The sequence below is a fragment of the Entelurus aequoreus genome, linkage group LG05 (genome assembly GCF_033978785.1).
Source record: "Entelurus aequoreus isolate RoL-2023_Sb linkage group LG05, RoL_Eaeq_v1.1, whole genome shotgun sequence".
Taxonomy (NCBI): domain Eukaryota; kingdom Metazoa; phylum Chordata; class Actinopteri; order Syngnathiformes; family Syngnathidae; genus Entelurus; species Entelurus aequoreus.
This window is the reverse complement of record NC_084735.1, coordinates 84,387,036-84,411,347: the sequence shown is the minus strand read 5'-3', so window position 1 is coordinate 84,411,347 and position 24,312 is coordinate 84,387,036. Positions and strand designations below refer to the sequence as shown.

Below are 24,312 nucleotides of genomic sequence, written 5' to 3'. Positions count from 1 at the left end.
AAGCAAAATATTTAAATTCATAGGCAAATTCATGAATTATTTACTGTTACAAGTGGCCATCTGATGAAAACAAGTTTGACACCTCTGTGTTAGAACGACAATAATTGTGACTTTGCAACAGTGACTTTAATCAAACTAAGTTTCTATAACATATCAAAAGACAAACATTCTATAAAACGAACATAATCCACTGAGGAATGATGAGACGTCCACGTGTCAATCAAATTGCGGTGGCCACGCCCACAAAGTGTCACCTTCTGTGTCTGTCCGCGTCCCGCCTCCGATCACTGTCCTCGCCTCCTCTTCTTTTCCTGTCCTCGTCTCCTCCCCTCCGTCGTCTTCGGTCGTCCTCGTCGCCTCTTCTTCTGTCCTCGCCTCCTCTTCTCCGTCTGTCCTCGTCCTCCCTGGCGTCGCTGCCTCTCTGCCCGTTGTGTTCCGCTGCCGCCGGCGCCCTCCTCTGGTTGTACTTGTCGTAGGCGCCGTCCTCCTTCTCCTCTTTCACTCGGATGGCGGGAGGAGGAGGAGGAGGAGGTGGAGGAGACTGTCTTTCTTTCTTTGTCTTCTTCTCCTTCTTTTTCTTCTTCTTCTCTTTCTTATCTGCGGAGGGAGGAAGCGGCGATGAAGGTCCATCGGGACGTGAACAGGAAGTGACCTCACCTTTTTTGGCCTTCTTCACGGGGGCGACGCCCTGCTCGTCGTCCTCACAGGAGGAGGCGGAGGGAGAGTGGGACGCTTTGGGGGCGCAGCCTTCCTCCCTTAGATGCTTGGTGACGTCATCGATGTCCTCCGCGTCCTTGGGGGGGCGGTAGTCTCTGACGTGGTCCACGCGGATGGTGCGACCTTTGATCTGAAAAGGCGTGAAGCAGCTGTTAGTTAAGAAAACCGTGTTCCCCCAGCAACGCCGCCGCCCACCTTGATGCCGTTAAGGTTGTCCACCGCCAAGATGGTGCTCCTCTGGTCCTCGTAGCACAGGAAGCAGAAGCCTTTACTCTTGCCGGTCTTCTTCTCCCGCACCAGGTTGATGTTGACGATCTCGCCGTACCTGAAAAGTCCGATGTCACGTCAGCTGATCATTGCTGTGTTTATGGTGACATGTTCATGTGGGATCTGAGCAGAGGATGTCGTTGTGGCTTGAGCAGCCTTTTGAGACACTCGTGATTTAGGGCTATATAAGTAAACATTGATTGATTGATTAATTCACACCATACTTGCCAACCTTGAGACCTCCGAATTCGGGAGATGGGGGGGGGGTTTCAATAAGTTGTCTTTTTCCGTTTGAATGTTAGACCAATTTGAGATGCCGGTATGACTGTATTGGTGTGGGCTGGTCTCCTAAAGCTTTAGTGAAACTTGATAAAATTCCTATTCTGTCTTGATGGTCCTTCTTACTCAGCATATATGTCATCTAAAGCAGTGGTCCGTAGATTGATTGGTACCGGGCCGCACAAGAAATTAAAAAAAAAATGTTTTTTTAATTTTTTTATTAAATCAACATAAAAAACACAAGATACACTTACAATTAGTGCACCCCTCGCCCCATCCGTGTCTGTGAATGACTGAGCATTTCATGGAAGCTGCTTTTATACCCAATCATGGCACCCACCTGTTCCCAATTAGCCTGTTCACCTGTGGGATGTTCCAAATAAGTGTTTGATGAGGATTCCTCAACTTTCTCAGTCTTTTTTGCCACTCGTGCCAGCTTTTTTGAAACACGTTGCAGGCATCAAATTCCAAATGAGCTAATATTTGCAAAAAATAACAGCGTTTTCCAGTTCGAACGTTCAGTATCTTGTCTTTGCAGTCTATTCAATTGAATAGAGGTTGAAAAGGATTTTCAAATCATTGTATTCTGTTTTTGTTTACCATTTACACAACGTGCCAACTTCACCGGTTTTGGGGTTTGTACATCAGAATAACTCGCCATCTACTCAATTTTATAGCAGTTTATGGATTTAATACATTGTAAGGTTTCCTCCTGAGGTATTATGAAATATTGCGAAAATAAAAATAATTCTGGCCTCCTTCACGTGGATTATAGTTCAGACATTTTTTTTAAACTGGCTGACATTTCTTCCTGGATGTTACAGAATGTATGAGAACGTGTGAGCCACTGCCTGCTCTTCTTTACTTTCATGACAAGTCCCCTATTCGACAAAATATTTACACAAAAGCTTGGATTCATGGCAGAGTTATCTTTTCTGTCGTCTTAGTGTCCGTCTGGCTCTGTTGTGGCGTTATTTGACTGAATTGTGAAACATGAAACTTGCGGCGTTCCTATAAATCGCTGCAGTAGACTTAGACTTGATTTATCGTCATTCAAATTTGAACTTTGCAGTACAGATAACAACAAAATTCCATTGCATGTTGTTTCAACGTTGTATTTGTGTTGTTGAATATGGGTTGGGAAAATAACCAAAATTCAATGGTCACATCAGCGTCACAACCTGACATTGAATAAACGTCGCCAAAAAGCATGTTGTTTCAGCGTTGTGTTTATGTTGTAGAATATTTGTTGGAAAATGACCAAAATTCAATGGTCAAATCAACGTCAGAACCCAACGTTGATTAAACGTTGTCAAAAAGCATGTTGTTTCAACGTTGTATTTGTGTTATGGAATATTGGTTGGGAAAATGACCAAAATTCAATAATCAAATCAGCGTCACAACCTGACATTGAAAAAACATTGTCAAAAAGCATGTTGTTTCAGCGTTGTATTTGTGTTGTAGAATATTGGTTGGAAAATGACCAACATTCAATGGTCAAATCAACGTCAGAACCCGAGATTACCTTGTTGTAGTGCAGGATAAAAGAGCAGCATCAAGTATTTACAGAAAGAATGTTTGCATTTACAAAATAAGATGCAAAATGTTTGCGTTTGCAAAACAGGTGCAGAATGTTTGAATTTACAAAAGAAGGTGCAGATATATATAGATGAAAAACAAGGGCTGTGTGTGAAATTACTGCACAGTAGCGAAAACACACATAACGGAACCGGGAAGACGCCAGGAAAGAAGGACAAAACCTAGATTTCCCAGCAAAAAAAATGACAATTTTGACAGATAAGCAGAAGAGCTGGGCACTGGGAGAGAGGGAGGGGTGTGGCATATGATACTGGTATCATATCTATATATTACATATATAAATATACATATATTATGTAAATATTACGTGTATTTGTTATATTTTATATCGCTTTATTTAGTCTATTTATACCTGCATTGTCCTTTCCATCCTTACACTTTCCATCATTGTAACTGAGCTACTGTGTGGATCATTAAAGTTTGTCTAAGTCTAATATTGTTGTATGTAGCTCTGTTGTAGCTGATGTCGATATACTTCAAAATCCCAAATCTCGGTGCCGATTATGGTCCGATCGCTAATTGCATGTGACAACTTACTGAGAGAAGACGCAGATGACGTCACCTTCGGACAGCTCGTACGGAAAACCTCCTGCAGGAAACCAGAGAGTGAGCATCCGTCACCCCGACACGCCGCTCACCTTTCTCCTCACCGATATACACCCAGGCGCTGTCCTTGTACTCGCTGTGCCAGGAAGCTTTCTCGTTGATTCCCAAATGAGCCTCTCTCTCGTTCAGCTCGTTGATGAGCTTCACTTTGGTCAGCGGACTGAAGAGCACAAACACAAAAGCTTCAATATTAGACTTAGACAAACTATTGATCCACAAGGGAAATTGTTCCTAGAATATTTTTTTTACTTTCACTAGCAGCTCTAAATGTCAACAAACCATGACCGGAAATGGTTATAGATTCTTTGTTAGGTTGAGGAACATCTCATGATTACACTGGTGTAAAAATAGTCTGAAAAGGAGTCAGAAGAAGCATAGCTTGGTGCAGACCTGGGCAAATTAAGGCCCGGGGGCCACATGTGGCCCGTTAAGCTTTTCAATCTGGCCCGCCGGACATTCCCAAATCATTTTTGTAGATCTTTAAGATGGAAAGTGTAGCTGCCATTATGATGTGCAGTGATGTTTTCTAATGACCGTAAGTCTTCAACTATACAAAGTATTTCAATGGTTGGAATCTGCGCTTATGGATGATATACCAGTTACTATGGTAATCTAATTAGTTACTATGGTCATCTATTAGTTACTATGGTCATCTACGTCACAGCAGCTCAGACGAGGCACCAAGCAGTGTGGGCGGGAAGCGTTTCCACAGACGCGAAAGGAGCTTTTCACAACAAAGTTCTAAAGCTTAGTGACATATCAGATATATCAGATTTAGAGATGTAGGCAGGCCGATATTATCAGCCGATAAATGCTTTAAAACAGCGGTCCCCAACCACCGGTCCGTGGACCGATTGGTACCGGGCCGCACAAGAAATGTAAAAAAAATAAATAAATTTTTTTAATTTTTATTAAATCAACATAAAAAGCACAATATATACATTATATATCCATATAGATCAATACAGTCTGCAAGGATACACTCTGTAAGCACACATGATTGTATTTATTTATGACAAAAAATAAAAATAAAAACTAATTTAAAAAAATACCATACACCCCCCCGGACCGTGGGACAAATTTTCAAGCGTTGACCGGTCCACTGCTTTAAAATGTAATATCGGAAATTATCTGTATCGTTTTTGTTTATTATCGGTATCGGTATTTTTTTATTTTACTTTTTTTTTTTTTTTAATTAAATCAACATAAAAAACACAAGATACACTTACAATTAGTGCACCAACCCAAAAAACCTCCCTCCCCCATTTACACTCATTCACACAAAAGGGTTGTTTCTTTCTTTTATTAATATTCTGGTTCCTACATTATATATCAATATATATCAATACAGTCTGCAAGGGATACAGTCCGTAAGCACACATGATTGTGCGTGCTGCTGGTCCACTAATAGTACTAACCTTTAACAGTTAATTTTACTCATTTTCATTAATTACTAGTTTCTATGTAACTGTTTCTATATTGTTTTACTTTCTTTTTTATTCAAGAAAATGTTTTTAATTTATTTATCTTATTATATTATATATATATATTTTTTAAAGGACCTTATCTTCACCATACCTGGTTGTCCAAATTAGGCATAATAATGTGTTAATTCCACGACTGTATATATCGGTATCGGTTGATATCGGTATCTGTATTTAAAAAGTTGGACAATATCGGAATATCGGCAAAAAGCCATTTTCGGACATCCCTGAATCAATTTAAGTGGACCCCGACTTAAACAAGTTGAAAAACTTATTCGGGTGTTACCATTTAGTGGTCAATTGTACGGAATATGTACTTCACTGTGCAACCTACTAATAAAAGTCTCAATCAAACTCAATCAATCAAAAACCCTAATCAGATTGTAGGTGGGTTTATTTTGTACCCTTCGCGTTCATATTTCACTGTTTGTTGCATTTTTGTTGCGTTTCACTTGATTGTAAAATATGTCGATCGAAAGGGAGTGTGACATTAACATGTTGTCAATATTCAATGATTTATCGTTCATAGAAAAATTTAACAATTCCATTACGTTTTTTAAGGTGGTCTGTCATAACGTTTTTAGCATTCAATCAGACATTATTGTGAAGTTTTGTATTAGTGTCCTTAAAAATAGATATACCGGCCCCCAGACACATTTTTTTCTCTAAATGTGGCCCCCCCAGGTCAAAGTAATTGCCCAGGCCTGGCTTAGTGTATTGAATCTCACCCCTCTTCCTATCAGGATTACATATCATTCATTCACGCCAAGTGTTCAATGCGTCAACACGCATAACAATAATTCAATGTCTTTATTTTTGTTTTGAAGTACTTTATTCACTTCCTGTGTTTGGGTGTCATCTTCAAATTTGGAGAAAATGAAAGGTGTAGATTGATCGCTTACGCAGTGATGAAAAGCACGACGAATGCAACGCACAGAGGTCGTTTGATCATTCGTCGAAACAAAACAGATTTAGATTGAGGATTTATATATTTTCGTCATTTGTTTATTTTTATTTGCTAGTGTGTTCGCTCGTAGCCACATTAGCTGTTAGCACTATCTAGCACAAGCCGGCGGTCAACACCAATACAGTACGAAACAGCAAAAACAATTTAAACACCAAAAAACTGTCCTTTTTTACGAATAGTAAAGTATATCGTGTATGATAAATATAAATATTATACAAACTCACTTCATTCTGTAGCGGGGTCGACGCTCCCATGCGAGGAACGACTTCCGGTTGAGCCCCTTGCTTGTGCTGCCTCCTGCTGCTTGGAGGTCTTTGCCCTTATTTCCTGTTTTTTTAACAGAAATATGTGTTAAAGTTCACGTAGAACGTTAATAACGTAACAATAACATGATATAGGTCATTTAAAGTGACTTGGTGGCACGCAGTTAGTGTTTAGTGACATTAACTGTGTAAAAAGAAATAAATAAACCACCAGAGGTCTGCCGGCACACTAGAGGGCGCTGTTCAAATTGTCGTCATCCGCCGGACCAGTTAGTAAACAACAGCCTCAGTTTAAAGACGCTAGGCTAGCTACTGTGTGTCGTTTCTACGTCTGGTTAACAATTTACATGTAGTTCATTTATTTATTTACTAATGTAGTGCACAGATAAATAATTCCGTTTGTGATGAAGATTGATATCTGTGTTCTAGCAGGATGATTTCGCAGGTCTTCGTCTTGTCCTCCAAAGGCGACCGCCTCGTCTACAAAGACTGTATCCTTCCATCTCTTACCACAACAAATAAGACATGTTTAAAATATTATTCCGACGTCGTTGTCAAACTTGACCGCCCGCAGTCCGAGGAAACGCCGGAAGTGACCTCGTCAGCGGCTTTTATGAGAAAGTGACGGCGCTGACCGGCGACCAGCCGCCGGTTGTCATGGTAACCTGCTTGTTTAGAGGTGGTGTGTGTTAGAGGATGTTGGACCTTGAACGCATCGCGTTTTTTCCCCCCTGCAGAAACACAAAGAGGGCCACTTTGTCCACGTCCGGCAGGGCGGACTCTACTTGGTTGCCACGACAACAGCAGACTCCTCCCCCTTCGCGGTCATTGAGTTCCTGAACAGGTAACGCGGGGATGGACCGATGACGTGTTGCCATGGCGTCGTAACGGAGAGGAGAATCTGATGTCAGGTTCGCTGCCCTGGTGAAAGATTACTGCGGCGGCCTGTCGGAGAAGTCGGTGCAGATGAACTTTGCGCTCATCTACGAACTTCTGGACGAGATGGTGGTGAGTCCTCCTCGCCGATGTCGTCACACACGGTCCACATGATGCTTCTGGCCGCGCAGGATTACGGTCACGTCCAGTCCACGTCCTCTGACGTCCTGAAGAACTTCATCCAGACGGAGGCGGTCTCGCCGCGACCCTTCAGCCTCTTCGACCTCGCCAACGTGGGCCTGGTACGCCGCCGACACCACTAGCACATACAGTCGTGGCCAAAAGTTGACATACACTTGTAAGGAACATAATGTCATGGCTGTCTTGAGTTTCCAACAATTTCTACAACTCTTAATTTTTTGTGATAGAGTGATTGGATCGCATACTTGTTCATGAAGTTTGGTTCTTTTATGAATTTATTATGGGTCTATGAAAATGTGAGCAAATCTGCTGGGTCAAAAGTATACATACAGCAATGTTAATTTTTGGTTACATGTCCCTTGGCGCCCTGCGATGAGGTGGCGACTTGTCCAGGGAGTACCCCGCCTTCCGCGGAGTACACCTACCCTACCAGGGTGGGGGGGTAGGATATGGACAGCAAGTAGTGGACATAGAGAGAGAGAGAGAGAGAGAGAGATCAGAAGGCATAAGAAAAAGTATCTGCATTTGATTGTTTACATTTGATTATTAGCAATCCGGGGAGGGTGTTAGTTTAGGGTTGTAGCTGCCTGGAGGTGAACTTTTATTGCGGTTTTGAAGGAGGATAGAGATGCCCTTTCTTTTATACCTGTTGGGAGCGCATTCCACATTGATGTGGCATAGAAAGAGAATGAGTTAAGACCTTTGTTAGTTCGGAATCTGGGTTTAACGTGGTTAGTGGAGCTCCCCCTGGAATGGTGTTCCTGGGATTAAAGGCCTCACCTTTTCTCCTCCAAACATATTGCTGGGTATTGTGGCCAAACAGCTCAATTTTTGTTTCATCTGACATCACATGGACAAAGATAAGACCTTCTGGAGGAAAGTTCTGTGGTCAGGAGAAACAGAAATTGAGCTGTTTGGCCGCAATACCCAGCAATATGTTGGGAGGAGAAAATGTGACGCCTTTAATCCCAGGAACACCAAACCTACCGTCAAGCATGGAGGTGGTAGTATTATGCTCTGGACCTGTTTTGCTGCCAATTTGCTGGGATTAAAGGCCTCACCTTTTCTCCTCCAAACATATTGCTGGGTATTGTGGCCAAACAGCTCCATTTTTGTTTCATCTGACCACAGAACTTTCCTCCAGAAGGTTTTATCTTTGTCCATGTGATGTCAGGTTAAACAAAAATTGCGCTGTTTGGCCACAATACCCAGCAATATGTTGGGAGGAGAAAAGGTGAGGCCTTTAATCCCAGGAACACCATTCCTACCGCCAAGCATGGCGGTGGTAGTATTATGCTCCGGACCTGTTTTGCTGCCAATGGAACTGGTGCTTTACAGAGAGTAAATGGGACAATGAAAAAGGAGGATTACCTCCAAATTCTTCAGGACAACCTAAAATCATCAGCCCGGAGGTTGGGTCTTGGGCGCAGTTGGGTGTTCCAACAGGACAATGACCCCAAACACACGTCAAAGGTGGTAAAGGAATGGCTAAATCAGGCTAGAATTAAGTTTCTACAATGGCCTTCCCAAAGTCCTGACTTAAACGTGTGGACAATGCTGAAGAAACAAGTCCATGTCAGAAAAGCAACACATTTAGCTGAACTTTCTGTCTTGCCTCTTGGTGAGGGTGGTCGCATTTTTCCCTGCTCCTCCTCCTTCCCGCTTGCTTTCTTGTGTCCTTGTCTTTGTCCGAACTTTTTGAAGCCTCTTTTCTTGAGCTGTCCTCAAATCTAAACATCAAAATGAATTTGATCAACTGGACTCTCGACGCAATTGACACAGTCTTTTCGACAAGGAAAAGAGGTTCGGGGGAGCCTGGCTGCCCTGATGGAACCATTGCTGCGGGGTACGTGAGAGATTCCTGGAATACTTGGAGAATCATGTGCCTCTCAGTCCTTTCCATCGAGGACGTGGAAGACATCTACCTATTTGGAGCTGTGATCGCAGGGCATTTGCTGATTGGGCTGGGCATTGCTCTGGTGTATCGTCAAATTCGGAAGACGATGACAGCCACTCAAGGGGCCAACAGGCTGTTCAACGCAAAGGAAGGATTGGGTCGTGCTGTGGGATCACAGACTGGAGCGATTGCTGATTTGAATCGCAAGGTAGATTCCATCTTGATGAAGTTAGAGAAAGAATAAATTGGAATTGTCAGAGCCAGCATACAGAGCAGGAATGTCATTGTTTTGACTGCTCGAAGAAAAAACAACATCTTAATCTACGATTTGACTCCCTCGAATGGCCTTGAGGAACAGGCTGTTTGAAAACACTCCCCTGAGGACTCCTCAAAGATGGACGCTTTTGACCTTTCCCTTTTTTTCAAAAGCACCTGGGTCGGACTCTTGAACTCTTGAACTCTTGGGGCCGGCCTCGGCCCATAAAGACAATTCCAACATCTCACCCAAGTTAATTGGGCATACATGCACGCACACACCCCTCCCCAAATCAACGCCTTCACCACTGCTTAATTCCTCCGGGGTTGTGGGGGCTGAGTAGCGCTCAACAGCAGCTGCCGGCCTCCAAAGTCCTGTTGGATGACTCTGTTGCGAGTTGTTGTGATTACATGTACCATGTTTATGTGTGCCATGCTATGTGAGGTTTTTTCCTCGGACTCAGTCTGGACCATTCCTGAGGGTCCAGCCTCAGACTGATATTTTTTTTTACTCGTCCCCCCTTCCCCAATGTCACCTTTTTCCCACCTTTTTAAGGAGCGCCCTAAGTGGCTGATCCGTTGGCGGTCCCGTCTTGTCTCCCTGTAACGTATGTCTGCTCTTAGCGGGATTGTGCCGAAAATGTAATTTCAGTTCTTATGTGTCTTGTACATGTTAAGAATGGACAAATAAAGCTCTGAACTGCCCCAATTTTGTCAAGAGGAGTGGTCAGAAATTCAAGCAGAAACTTGTGAATGGCTACCAAAAGCGCCTTATTGCAGTGAAACTTACCAAGGGACATGTAAGCAAATATTAACATTGCTGTATGTATACTTTTGACCCAGCAGATTTGCTCACATTTTCAGTAGACCCATAATAAATTCATAAAAGAACCAAACTTCATGAATGTTTTTTGTGACCAACAAGTATGTGCTCCAATCACGCCATGACATGATGTTCTTTACAAGTGTATGTAAACTTTTGACCACGACTGTACGTCCCCAACGTGGTCCACATGGCCTCGCTGACCGCGGTGTTCTTGTCCCTCCGCAGTTCGGTGCTGACACCCAGCAGAGCAAAGTGGCGCCGAGTTCTGCCGCCACAAGGCCGATACAGGTACGGCATCACATGACCCGCCTTCAGGCAGGAAACGTCCACCTGTGTGTGTGTGTGTGTGTGTGTGTGTGTGTGTGTGTGTGTGTGTGTGTGTGTGTGTGTGTGTGTGTGTGTGTGCAGGGAGGGAAGAGTGAGATATTTGTGGACGTCATCGAGAGGATGACGGTGGTGATCGGCGCCAACGTGAGTACCGCCCGCAGCGCAGAACGGGCATGGTGTGTGTGTGTGCGCACTGAGCACGTGCACATTGTGTGCAGGGCGTGCTGATGAAGGTGGACGTGCAGGGCGAGGTCAAGGTCAAGTGCTTCCTGCCCAGCTGCTCAGGTGAGACATGCATTAACCCTCGGGGAGACTTGGGACATTTGTGGGTCTTTATATCGCTTTTGAAAGTGACATCATGCGACAGAATGTCCATTTTAAAATATGGCTACAGGAGTTGTAAAGGAATTCATCTCAAAATTGGCATTGTCCGTTCTTTGATACGTTGTTTTTAGCACCAGCTATTAAGTGAGTAAACATTGGAGTTCCCCGGGACCCTTTTGGGCCCCCATGACTGTCTTTTATAATGGCCATTATTTGATGTACTGTTAACCTGCTAAGTTGTTTTTAGCACCAGCTATTAAGTGAGTATACGTTGGAGTTCCCCGGGAACCTTTTGGCCCCTTTTGAATCCATTTTATAATGGCCATTATTTGATATACTGTTAACCTGCTAAGTTGTTTTTAGCACATGCTATTAAGTGAGTATACATTGGAGTTCCCCGGGACCATTTTGGCCCCCTTGACTCCCTTTTATAATGGCCATTATTTGATATACTGTTAACCTGCTAAGTTGTTTTTAGCACAAGCTATTAAGTGAGTATACGTTGGAGTTCCCCGGAACCCTTTTGGGCCCCCATGACTCCCTTTTATAATGGCCATTATTTGATATACTGTAAACCTGCTAAGTTTTTTTAGCACTAGCTTTTAAGTGAGTAAACATTGGAGTTCCCCGGGACCATTTTGGCCCCCTTTGACTCCCTTTTATAATGGCCATTATTTGATATACTGTAGACCTTCTAAGTTGTTTTTAGCACAAGCTATTAAGTGAGTAAGCATTGGAGTTCCCCAGGACCATTTTGGGCCCCTTTGACTTCCTTTTATAATGGCCATTATTTGATATACTGTTAACCTGCTAAGTTGTTTTTAGCACATGCTATTAAGTGAGTAAACATTGGAGTTCCCCGGGACCCTTTTAGGCCCCATTGACTCCCTTTTATAATGGCCATAATTTGATATACTGTAAACCTGCTAAGTTGTTTTTAGCACCAGCTATTAAGTGAGTATACATTGGAGTTCCCCGAGACCCTTTTAGGCCCCATTGACTCCCTTTTATAATGGCCATTATTTGATATACTGTAAACCTGCCAAGTTGTTTTTAGCACCAGCTATTAAGTGAGTAAACATTAGAGTTCCCCGGGAACCTTTTGGCCCCTTTTGAATCCATTTTATAATGGCCATTATTTGATGTACTGTTAACCTGCTAAGTTGTTTTTAGCACAAGCTATTAAGTGAGTAAACATTGGAGTTCCCCGGGACCCTTTTGGGCCCCCATGACTCTCTTTTATAATGGCCATTATTTGATGTACTGTTAACCTGCTAAGTTGTTTTTAGCACCAGCTATTAAGTGAGTATACGTTGGAGTTCCCCGGGACCCTTTTGGGCCCCCATGACTCTCTTTTATAATGACCATTATTTTATGTACTGTTAACCTGCTAAGTTGTTTTTAGCACAAGCTATTGAGTGAGTATACGTTGGAATTCCCCGTGACCCTTTTGTCCCTCAATGACTCCCTTTTATTTGATATACCGGTACTGTAAACCTGCTAAGTTGTTTTTAGCACGGCTAATGAGTTAGTATACATTGGAGTTCCCCGTGTTATGTTTTGACTAAAAGGGGAGGTGACGGCAACAGACACCAGGGGACCGTGTAGCTCTAAGTATTTATTATATATAGTCACTGTATATAATAAACAAACAATAAATATTATACTAACTAATAAACTACACTAAGGAAATGGAGTGTGTTACAAAAACCCAGAAGTGTGTATGTGTAAGGCTATGTGTAAGGTTAACTGAAGTGTGTGTTACCAAGTGTTGTCGAGAGTGAAGGAGCAAGGCAGTCCGAGGGGCAGGCAGATGATCCAGGGCAGGAGAGAAGAGACTCGATCCGTGTTCAGGCGAGGGTCAGGAATCGAGGAAGGCAGTCCAAAACACAGGGGGGAAACAACGGGAGATCTCGAAGGGGAGACTTGGGAAGGCAGGTACACCAAGAGGTAACTACGGGAGAACAAACAAGGATGTCAGACACCAGAGAAAAACGCAGAGAGAGAGTATAAGCCTTACGGTATCCAAAGGGTAAACTAAGGTCCCGCGTGGATCCTTGGGTCCACTGGTCCTTTATACAGCTCGCCCTCATCAGTCCCAGGTGTGCAGATTTGCGATTGTGTGCAGGCTTGTCACTGCATGGGCGTGCTGCGCTCAGCGTGAGCGGGGGCGTGTCCGGGCGAGCAGCCAGAGGAGGAACTGTGACACTCAGTTGCAGGAGGGAAGCGGGTTCCAATCCGCGCCGTGACACCCCGGGACCCTTTTGTCCCTCATTGACTCCCTTTTATTTGATATAATGTAAAGCTGCCATTTTACGGTGCTTTTCCCATGAAAACCAAAATGAATCCAAGCCTGTCCCTTTGAAATATGTGCAAATCCTATCAGAGGTGTAATATGACCCCTCAACCACTAGACACTGCCAGCGTTCCATAGAGCAGTGTTTCTTGACCATAGGGCCCATTGTTGGGCGCCAAAAAATATCTGTTTCTCATACGGACCGTGGCGGTACTCAGTTGTAGTACACCTTTCCACCACTTGTGGCAGTAATGCCAACTTTTAAACAAACAGAAGAGTAGAGCCAAAGTCATAGAGAAGTTATTTAGGCACAAGAATTATGACTAAAGTGGTGGAGGTGTATTTTCGTTTGAACTTTAATTTTTATTAATTTAATTAGAAAGTATGTATTTTAATATTACGTAACTGCATGTTAATTTATTATTATAATTTTGTTTTTGAGCTATTTATTTTGCAGTATATTTGATTAGCACTTATTTTTGTAAACAGCTTGACCGAAGCCTTAAAACATCATTTGTGCTTAACACATGCTTTCATATCATTTGACAAGGTTTATTATGTTAAACTAAGTAAGTCAGATATAATAATTAAATATGATTAAAATCCAATTACTAATTCAGTGTTAATATTTGTGTAGGCCCCAGGCCCTTTTGTAATGGGAAAGTTAGGCCCTGAGGTTAAAAAGGTTAAGAACCCCTGCCATAGAGTACCATATATTTATATTAGACACATACTGTAGTTGCTTTAAATCTGCCAACAACGTATATGTAATAAAAACCATCCCAGCAGGCACAAGACATTGAAACAAGGTTGAGAACTTGTTGAATTAGGTCCTAACATTGAGCAACTCAAACTTAACCTTGGAACAACATGCTATTCAATGTTGGGTTGTGTGGTTGATTTGACCATTGCATTTTGGTCATTTTCCCAACCAAAATTCTACAACACAAATACAACGTTGAAACAACATGCTTTTTGACGACGTTTATTTAATGTCAGGTTGTGACGTTGATTTGACCATTGAAATTTGGTCATTTTCCCCAAACAATATTGTACAACACAAATACAACGTTGGAACAACATGCTTTTTTTGATGACATTTATTAAATGTCGGGTTCTGACTTTAATTTGACCATTGAAATTTGGTAATTTTCCCAACCATTATTCCTCAACACAAATACAAAGTTGAAACAACATGCTTTTTGACGGCGTTTATTTAATGTCAGGTTGTGACGTTAATTTGACCATTGAATTTTGGTCATTTCCCAACCAATATTTTACAACACAAATACAACGTTTAAACAACATGCTTTTTGACAACGTTGAATCAATGTTGGGTTCTGACGTTGATTTGACCATTGAATTTTGGTCATTTTCCCAACCAATATTCTACAACACAAATACAACGTTGAAAAAACATGCTTTTTGACGACGTTTATTCAATGTTGGCTTCTGACGTTAATTTGACCATTGAAATTTGGTCATTTTCCCAACCATTATTGTACAACACATACAACGTTGAAACAACATGATTTTTGATGACGTTTATTTAATGTCAGGTTGTGACGCTGATTTGACCATTGAATTTTGGTCATTTTCCCAAACAATATTCTACAACACAAATACAACGTTGGAACAACATGCTTTTTGACAACGTTGAATCAATGTTGGGTTCTGACGTTGATCTGACCATTGAACTTTGGTCATTTCCCAACTATTATTCTACAACACAAATACAACGTTGAAACAACATGCTTTTTGACAACGTTTATTCAATGTTGGTTTCTGACGTTAATTTGACCATTGAATTTTTGTCATTTTCCCAACCAATATTCTTCAACACAAATACAACACTGAAACAACATGCTTTTTGACGACCGTTTAATCAATGTCGGGTTGTGACGTTGATTTGACCATTGAATTTTGGTCATTTTCCCAACCAATATTCTTCAACACAAATACAAGGTTGAAACAACATGCTTTTTGACGACGTTTATTTAATGTCAGGTTGTGACGTTGATTTGACCATTGAATTTTGGTCATTTTCCCAAACAAATTCTACAACACAAATACAAACGTTGGAACAACATGCTTTTTGACAACGTTGAATCAATGTTGGGTTCTGACGTTGATCTGACCATTGAATTTTGGTCATTTTCCCAACCAATATTCTACAACACAAATACAACGTTGGAATGATGTTGGAATGATGCCAAAAAATATTGACGTAATAAAAGTAGTATCGGCCAGATACGCTACTGTACTTGGTATCATTACAGTAGATGTTAGGTGGAGATCCACTCAGGGCATTTGTTTACATTGTGACGCCGGTGAGCTAGGGTGTGTAGTGAAGCATGTTTAGCTATGTGGCGGACCGGTACTTTTCAGAGGCGGTAAAGTACAGAAAATTATTCATTGGTATCGCGGTACTATACTAATAGCGGTATACCGTACAACCCTAGTCTACTGCATTCTGGGATGTTGGTGAGCTGGTAGGGACATAAGAGTTGTGTGGAAGTGGTTACAAAAATAGTTGGTGCTTTTGCCATAAAAAATGGATTTTCTTTGACAAAAAGGACATAAAATATAAAAAAAACGTTATATCGACAGATAGATCTGAAGGTGATCCACAGATTTAAGCGTTGAAAGTAAAAAAATATGTATATATAAATATATATGAATTTTAACCTATAACATTCACCATATTTGGAGGATCCCAATGGCTACTTGTGAAGTCCAGCAGGGGGCGACGATTAACTCTCGCCATTGTTTTCTTTGGCAGAGATCCGCATCGGCCCTCAACGAGGACTTGAGTGTCGGCCCCTCGCAACTCCGAGGTCAGCTCACCTGCCCGCCTTCAAAATAAAAGCTCAAAAGAAGTGACCCCCCCCCCCCACGCCGCTTCCCTCGCCAGGTTACGGCACGACGGTCCGAGTCGATCAGTGCAGCTTCCACCCGGCGGTCCGACTGGAAGAGTTCGACAGTCACCGGATCCTGCGACTCAGCCCGAGCCAGGGCGAGGTTAGGTCCCGCCCACGCTAGCATGTGATCCTCAAGCGGCGTTTTCACGTGCCCGCCGTCTCCTCCTCCCCCAAGCAAAGCGTCATGCAGTACCAGCTGGCCGACCATCTTCCCTCCGCCCCGCCCTTTCGCCTCTTTCCCGCCATCGAGAAGGACAGCGGCGGCAGGTAACGTGCACAGACGCCGACACCCGTCAACCAAGTACTTGTGAAGTGAATTATATTTTTAGGTAGCGCTTTTTGTGCGTGTGGTTGGGGTGATGAGACCTGTGTGAAGCTGGCCCCCATAATCATTGCAAATATTCCAATAACACTTCTATTCCTCTGTGCTACTTTTGTGCCGTTACGGTTTTTAAGTTATTCTAAAATACATTTTCTGACTAATGACATCATTCAGCCCCCCCTCCAATTAGTTTGTGCTGCGACATTTTGGGGGCCACATTGGGCTAAAAAAATTGGGCATGGCGCCGAAAGCCAACTGCATGTAAAATAACAATATATATATGTATATATACATGCATATATAGTATATATACATGCATATATATAGCCTATACATATACAGTATGTATACACATATATACATATTATATTAATATAATATTTTATATATGTATATACTGTGTATATATATATATATATATATATATATATATATATATATATATATATATATATATATTAGGGCTGCAACTAACGATTAATTTGATAATCGATTATTACTTCGATTAATCGATTAATAATCGGATAAAAGAGACAAACTACATTTCTATCCTTTCCAGTATTTTATTGAAAAAAAACAGCATACTGGCACCATACTTATTTTGATTATTGTTTCTCAGCTGTTTGTACATGTTGCAGTTTATAAATAAAGGTTTATTTAAAAAAAAAAAAAAAAAAATTTTTTTTTTTTTTTTTTTTTAAAAAGCTTCTGCGCATAGCATAGATCCAACGAATCGATGACTAAATTAATCGGCAACTATTTTTATAATCGATTTAATCGATTAGTTGTTGCAGCTCTAATATATATATATATATATATATATATATATATATATATATATATATATATATGCTAACTTCAGAACTGTTTAAATACAAATTTTATGTACGTTGTATGTATGTATATATATGTACGTTGTATGTATGTATGTGTATATATATGTATATATATATATATATATATATGTATATATTTATATATATATGATATAGATATTAAATATACAGTCGTGGTCAAAAGTTTACATACACTTGTATCCAATCCAATCCAATCCACTTTATTTATGTAGCACATTTACACAACAAGAATGTTTCCAAAGTGCTGCACAGCCATGTTAAAAACAATATTAAAAACAAAATTAAAAACAATATTAAAAACGATATTAAAAACAATATTAAAAACAATATTATGCTACACCAATGACTGAATAAAAACAAAGAATAAATGAATAGAAAACCAATACAGAAACAATATAAAAAATAAATGTGATTAAAAACTATTTTAAAGGGTAAAACCAATTAAAACAGTAAAATAGACATCAAAAACACAGATGACAGAAGACCACACAACTCACGTAGTGTTAAAAGCCAAAGAATAAAAGTGGGTCTTAAGACGAGACCTAAAACACTCCCCTTGTAAAGAACATCATGTCATGGCTGTCTTGAGTTTCCAACAATTTCTACTACTCTTATTTTTTTGTGATAGAGTGATTGGAGCACATACTTGTTGGTCACAAAAAACATTCATGAAGTTTGGTTCTTTTATGAATTTATTATGGGTCTACTGAAAATGTGAGCAAATGTGCTGGGTCAAAAGTATACATACAGCAATGTTAATATTTGCTTACATGTCCTTGTTTCTTCAGCATTGTCCACACGTTTAAGTCAGGACTTTGGGAATGCCATTCTAAAACCTTCATTCTAGCCCTGATTTAGCCATTCCTTTACCACTTTTGACGTGTGTTTGGGGTCATTGTCCTGTTGGAACACCCAACTGCGCCCAAGACCCAACCTACGGGCTGATGATTTTAGCTTGTCCTGAAGAATTTGGAGGTAATCCTCCTTTTTCATTGTCCCGTGTACTCTCTGTAAAGCACCAGTACCATTGGCAGCAAAACAGGCCTGGAGCATAATACTACCACCACCATGCTTGACGGTAGGAATGGTGTTCCTGGGATTAAAGGCCTCACCTTTTCTCCTCCAAACATATTGCTGGGTATTGTGGCCAAACTGCTCAATTTTTGTTTCATCTGACCACAGAACTTTCCTCCAGAAGGTCTTATCTTTGTCCATGTGATCAGCAGCAAACTTTAGACGAGCCTTCTTGCATGGTAGCCTCTCAGTCCAATGAGATGCAAAACTTGCTTGACTGTGGACACTGACACCTGCGTTCCAGCAGCTTCCAATTCATTGCAGACCTGCTTTTTCTTCCTAAAACTTTTGCTGCAAAAGTGTTATGTCAAACTATTCTACTTTTTATGTTAACAGTTTGATGTTTAATGTCAACATAACAACTATAATAGTTTGACTAGGGATGTCCGATAATGGCTTTTTGCCGATATTCCGATTATGTCCAACTCTTTAATTACCGATACCGATATCAACCGATACCGATATCAACCGATATATGCAGTCGTGGAATTAACACATTATTATGCCTAATTTGGACAACCAGGTATGGTGAAGATAAGGTCCTTTTTAAAAAAATTAGTAAAATAAGATAAATAAATTAAAAACATTTTCTTGAATAAAAAAGAAAGTAATGAATGAAAATGAGTAAAATTAACTGTTAAAGGTTAGTACTATTAGTGGACCAGCAGCATGCACAATCATGTGTGCTTACGGACTGTATCCCTTGCAGACTGTATTGATATATATTGATATATAATGTAGGAACCAGAATATTAATAACAGAAAGAAACAACCCTTTTGTGTGAATGAGTGTAAATGGGGGAGGAAGTTTTTTTGGGTTGGTGCACTAATTGTAAGTGTATCTTGTGTTTTTTATGTTGATTTAATTAAAAAAAACAAAACAAAAAAAAAACGATACCGATAATAAAAAAAACCGATACCGATAATTTCCGATATTACATTTTAACGCATATATTGGCCGATAATATCGCCAGGCCGATATTATCGGACATCTCTAAGTTTGACATAACATTTTTACAGCACAAAAGAACGGGGCATCATTAGTCAGAAAATTTATTAAAAACAGGCCTGGCCCTAACCAATCTGGCGCCCTAGGCAAGATTTTAGGTGACGCCCCCCCCCCCACATCGGCAGTGAAGTGTATATACTCACAAGAAACCGAATAGCTTTGTCTTTGACCCTTTTTTTTTATTTAAAGAAAGCAAATTAACATATTATATGAGAATTTTATGTTATGATTATCTTTTACCGAATCACAGCAGTGCTCAAATTAAAAAACAGCATTCCCTCTCATGTGATATTGCTTAATTAACATTAATGATGTGCACTTTAACAACTAGGCTTACAACTATACCTAATATATAAAGGGGTGGAAAAGTGACTATTACCTGCAGGGCAAACATTAGCTAACCAGAAGGCAATAACAATGTAAACAAAAAACACCTGCTTAAAAGATCTAATACAAATGTCCCTGAGGAATGTAAAGTGGGAGTACTGTAAATACCTAACGTTACATTATTATTTTCCATAACAATTTAGCCCCCTCCACAATATTAACCCAAAACAGAACTAGCCATTTATTGATTAGCAATTGCCGAATCATGTAACATTAGCTTAATGCTAAAAAGCCAGGTTACTATCACATTCTGTAACAGACAAATAATTTCATGTAGGCTAACGTTACCTACCTGCTACCTCTGTCTTTTTCTCGTTTCTCCTCCTCTTCTTTTCTATTTTTTCTTCCCTGGGCACCTGACAGTTTTGGCCGTTTTGACATCTTGTGTTGATTTTTTGATGTGGTAAGAGTCATGATACGGGAAGGGAGGGGGCGCACCGTAAGGGGGGGGAGGGGGCGTAATGTTGTAACAAATAATATTTCTATTAAATAGGCTTTACTTTGCATTTTAATTAACGTGGGATTATTTTTCGTATTTAGAAATAATAGTACCAAATTTTTTTCTTTTTTTTTCTCCAACATTTGTGGCACTGGCTTGGCGCCCCCTGATGGACGGCGCCCTTAGCATTTGCCTATACGGCCTATGCCACGGGCCGGCCCTGATTACAAAATAACTAAAAAACTAACGGCACAAACTAATGGCAGTGTCATTTTAATACTTGGAGCGATAACGGGGGCCAAGCTGGTGGTGACGATGTCATTATGAGCATGCTGACAGGAAGTAGGGGGTTGTGACTTCCTCTCATGTTCGCCTTGCAGGCTGCTGATGTACTTGAAGCTACGCTGCGACCTGCCACCTAAAAGGTCAGTTCCTGTTCGCACGGACACACACACACACACACATTGACAGCATTGTTTGTGCGTGCAGTGCCGCCGTCAACGTGGGCGCCACCATACGGGTCCCTAAAGGCTGCGTCAGGTAAGCGAACGAGAGGACATTTGGTTGTTTATTATTGTTGCTATGGAGACTATCAAAATATGCATGTCAGGTTAATTTAGTGCTTCTCAATTATTTTCTGTCACGCCCCCAAAGTGAATGTTTACCTTTTTTTTAATTGTTTTTATCTGTATGTGTTGAGATAGACGCTATTGCCTCTCACAGGGGGGGGGCCTACCAGTCGAGGGCGTACCCCCCCTCTTGCCCCAAGTCAGCTTGGGTAGGCTCCAGCTTAATGTATTATTACCATTTTTTTTTTTGTAATGATCACAATTTCGGCGGAATGTCTTTTTGTTTTCGAACGGAAAAAATGTCCAAAGAAAGCTCCGTTCCAGACGACGCTGTTGCCGTGGCAACAGAGCAAAGAAGAGTTCCGAATGTTCCAGGAGAAAGAAACGTGCCTTTGCTCTGCCCAATCAAAATGTTGCCACGGCAACACACTTGTGAGGAAAGAATTAAGTGAGCCCCGCCCGTTAACCCCGCCTCTTTGGGATGATACTTCCTGTTTGACTCAAAGGGGGCGTGTCCCGCCACATTTGTGTCGCTCCAGCATGTCGCAGGAGCTCAGCAGTCCGGACCAGAGCGCGGAGCTGAGTCCGCAGAGCCGAGCCGTGCTCTGGACCATCCCGCGCTTCCAGGGAGGGACGCAGCTCTCCGCCCTGTTCAAGGTTGCCACCCGCACACGCACACACACACTACAACTTTAACGTGCACGTTTCTTCTCTCAGCTGGACGTCCCCGCCCTAAGCTCCGCCTCCATGATGGAGGTCGGCCCGGTGGGTCTGAGCTTCGAGCTGCCCAAGACCACCGCCACCGGCCTCCACGTCCGCTTCCTGCGCCTGTCGCCCGTCCAGCCCGGCCCCGCCCAGCGCTGGGTCCGCTACGTCACGCACTCGGACTCGTACACCATCCGCGTTTGAGTTACCGACGCGTTCTCCACACAGCGCCACCCACCGGCCCCGCCCGGGAATTCGCCTCTGCGGCCATTACGTCACGTGACGTCAGCATGGGAATCAGCACCTCCAAGTCCGACTCCGTGGTTCTCGCCCGGAAAAGGGTGAAGTTTTTGATTGATTGAAACTTTTATTAGTAGATTGCACAGTACAGTACGTATTCCGTACAATTGACTACTAAATGGTAACACCCGAATAAGTTTTTCAACTTCTATCTTCTTGTCAACAAACGGGGTATTGTTTGGATGGCAAGTTTGTCATATCAATCCTTGATTTGTTGTTCAATATTCTTTTCACCGGATTGTTTTACCTTTACTTAAAGAGATTAAATGTGCTTCCACGACTGTCATATCTTCTTGTCAACAAACGGGGGATTGTTTGGATGGCAAGTTTGTGTGGAGGGTGGGGTTAGGTTTGGTTGATATCAGTACTTCAGTCATCAACAATTGCATCATCTGAGAAATGGACATTGAAACAGTGTAGGACTGACTTGGTAGGGTATGTACAGTGAGCAGTGAACGTAGTGAGTTCAGAAAGCATAAGAACAAGTATATACATTTGATTATTTACAATCCGGGGAGGTGGGATGTGGAGGGGGGAGGGTGTTAGTCCAGGGTTGAAGTTGAGTGCCATCTCCGGGTTGGGGAGGAGATCTTGCCCCAAGTGGAGGAGTTCAAGTACCTCGGAGTCTTGTTCACGAGTGAGGGAAGAGTGGATCGTGTGATCGACAGGCGGATCGGTGCGGCGTCTTCAGTAATGCGGATGCTGTATCGATCCGTTGTGGTGAAGAAGGAGCTGAGCCGGAAGGCAAAGCTCTCAATTTACCTGGTCGATCTACGTTCCCATCCTCACCTATGGTCATGAGCTTTGGGTTATGACCGAAAGGACAAGATCACGGGTACAAGCGGCCGAAATGAGTTTCCTCCGCCGGGTGGCGGGTCTCTCCCTTAGAGATAGGGTGAGAAGCTCTGTCATCCGGGGGGAGCTCAAAGTAAAGCCGCTGCTCCTCCACATGGCAAACTTGCCAACCCTCACAAATTTTCCGGGAGACTCCGGAATTTCAGTGCCTCTCCCGAAAATCTCCCGGGACCACCATTCTCCCGAATTTCTCCCGATTTCCAGCCAGACTTAAGGCACGCCCCCTCCAGGTCCATGCGGACCTGAGTGAGGACAGCCTGTATCACGTCCGCTTGGCCAACCAAAAAGTAACCACAGAACACTAGTGTTCTGTGGTTTGGTTGATATCAACACTTCAGTCATCAACAATTGCATCATCAGAGAAATGGACATTGAAACAGTGTAGGTCTGACTTGGTAGGATATGTACAGCGAGTAGTGGACATAGAGAGAGAGATCAGAAAGCATAAGAACAAGTATCTACATTTGATTATTTACAATCCGGGGAGGTGGGATGTGGAAGGGGGAGGGTGTTAGTTTAGGGTTGAAGTTGCCTGGAGGTGTTCTTTTAGTGCGGTTTTGAAGGAGGATAGAGATGCCCTTTCTATTACACCTGTTGGGAGTGCATTCCACATTGATGTGGCATAGAAGGAGAATGAGTTTAGACCTTTGTTAGATGGGAATCTGGGTTTAACGTGGTTAGTGGAGCTCCCCCTGGTGTTGTGGTTATGGCGGTCATTTATGTTAAGGAAGTAGTTTGACATGTACTTCGGTATCGGGGAGGTGTAGCGGATTTTATAGACTAGGCTCAGTGGTTCTTAACCTGGGTTCGATGGAACCCTAGGGGTTCGGTGAGTCGGGCTCAGGGGTTCGGCGGAGGTCAAGACACACCCGACTCATCGTGTAAATAAAAACTTCTCCCTATCGGCGTATTACGGTTACGGCAACAGCAGAAGTCAGACTGATTTGCAGGTGTGTAATTTGTTGTGAGTTTATGCACTGTGTTGGTTGTGTTGTTTGAACAAGGTGATGTTCATGCACGCTTCATTTTGTGCACCAGTCAAAAAAACATGGTAACACTTTAGTATGGGGAACATATTCACCATTAATTAGTTGCTTATTAACATGCAAATTAGTAACATATTGGCTCTTCTCTAGTCATTATTAAGTACTTATTAATGCCTTATTCTGCATGGTGTTATTATAACCCTAACCCTCGAACCCTGGCCCTAACCCTCTAACCCTAACCAAATAACTCTAAATTAAGTATTTGTTACTTAGAATATGTTCCCCATACTAAAGTGTTACCAAAAACATATAACTTTGTCTTGAATTTGAAAAAAATTAAATAAAATAACTTTTCACTAAAGAAGGGTTCTGTGAATGCGCATATGAAACTGGTGGGGTTCGGTACCTCCAACAAGGTTAAGAACCACTGGACTAGGCTCAGTGCAAGTTGTTGTTGTTGGGAAGACTATCTCTCCCGGCTGGCCTGGGAACGCCTCGGGATCCCCCGGGAGGAGCTGGACGAAGTGGCTGGGGAGAGGGAAGTCTGGGGTTCCCTGCTTAGGCTGCTGCCCCCGCGACCCGACCTCGGATAAGCGGAAGAAGATGGATAGATGGATGGATGGACGTCAGCATGTGAGCGAATTACCTTTTATTTTGGGGGGGGGGGGTTAAATAAAAACACTGAAATCAAATGGACTGGTGAC

The 24,312-nt window shown here is 42.1% G+C and overlaps 2 protein-coding genes across 5 annotated transcripts; one reads left to right on the top strand and one right to left on the bottom strand.

The window, feature by feature from the left end:
* On the bottom strand, positions 1-6,953 carry rbmx2 (RNA binding motif protein X-linked 2). 4 transcript variants are annotated; one of them, XM_062049115.1, is made up of 7 exons: positions 6,848-6,947; positions 6,144-6,246; positions 3,513-3,628; positions 3,400-3,451; positions 913-1,042; positions 658-847; positions 1-597 (listed from the first exon to the last, which is right to left on the bottom strand). In XM_062049115.1, exons 2-7 carry the CDS (start codon positions 6,146-6,148, stop codon positions 251-253), a joined length of 840 nt encoding a protein of 279 aa, XP_061905099.1. In that variant the 5' UTR covers positions 6,149-6,246; positions 6,848-6,947; the 3' UTR covers positions 1-250. The 4 variants fall into 4 exon arrangements, with proteins under 4 accessions (XP_061905099.1, XP_061905100.1, XP_061905097.1 ...); XM_062049116.1 differs by having other exon boundaries at positions 2-597; positions 6,888-6,953; XM_062049113.1 differs by lacking the exon at positions 6,848-6,947 and adding an exon at positions 6,693-6,826 and having other exon boundaries at positions 8-597.
* On the top strand, positions 6,416-23,990 carry ap4m1 (adaptor related protein complex 4 subunit mu 1). Its single transcript, XM_062049112.1, is given in 16 exon segments — positions 6,416-6,673; positions 6,757-6,842; positions 6,920-7,026; positions 7,094-7,190; positions 7,250-7,360; positions 10,463-10,525; positions 10,646-10,708; positions 10,783-10,849; positions 15,967-15,980; positions 15,982-16,021; positions 16,099-16,205; positions 16,281-16,372; positions 20,574-20,618; positions 20,683-20,733; positions 21,302-21,419; positions 21,480-23,990. Coding segments are annotated over 16 exon segments (1,311 nt in total). The 5' UTR covers positions 6,416-6,615; the 3' UTR covers positions 21,672-23,990.
* The last annotated feature ends 322 nt before the right edge of the window (positions 23,991-24,312 follow it).

What these genes read in the sequence shown, in the direction of transcription:
- rbmx2 (XM_062049116.1), bottom strand. An exon ending in CAGCGCCTGGGTGTATATCG is followed by an intron (nt 3,452 to 3,512) that starts GTGAGGAGAAAG and finishes GGTTTCCTGCAG; the next exon opens with GAGGTTTTCCGTACGAGCTG. An exon ending in GTCATCTGCGTCTTCTCTCA is followed by an intron (nt 1,043 to 3,399) that starts GTAAGTTGTCAC and finishes CGGACTTTTCAG; the next exon opens with GTACGGCGAGATCGTCAACA.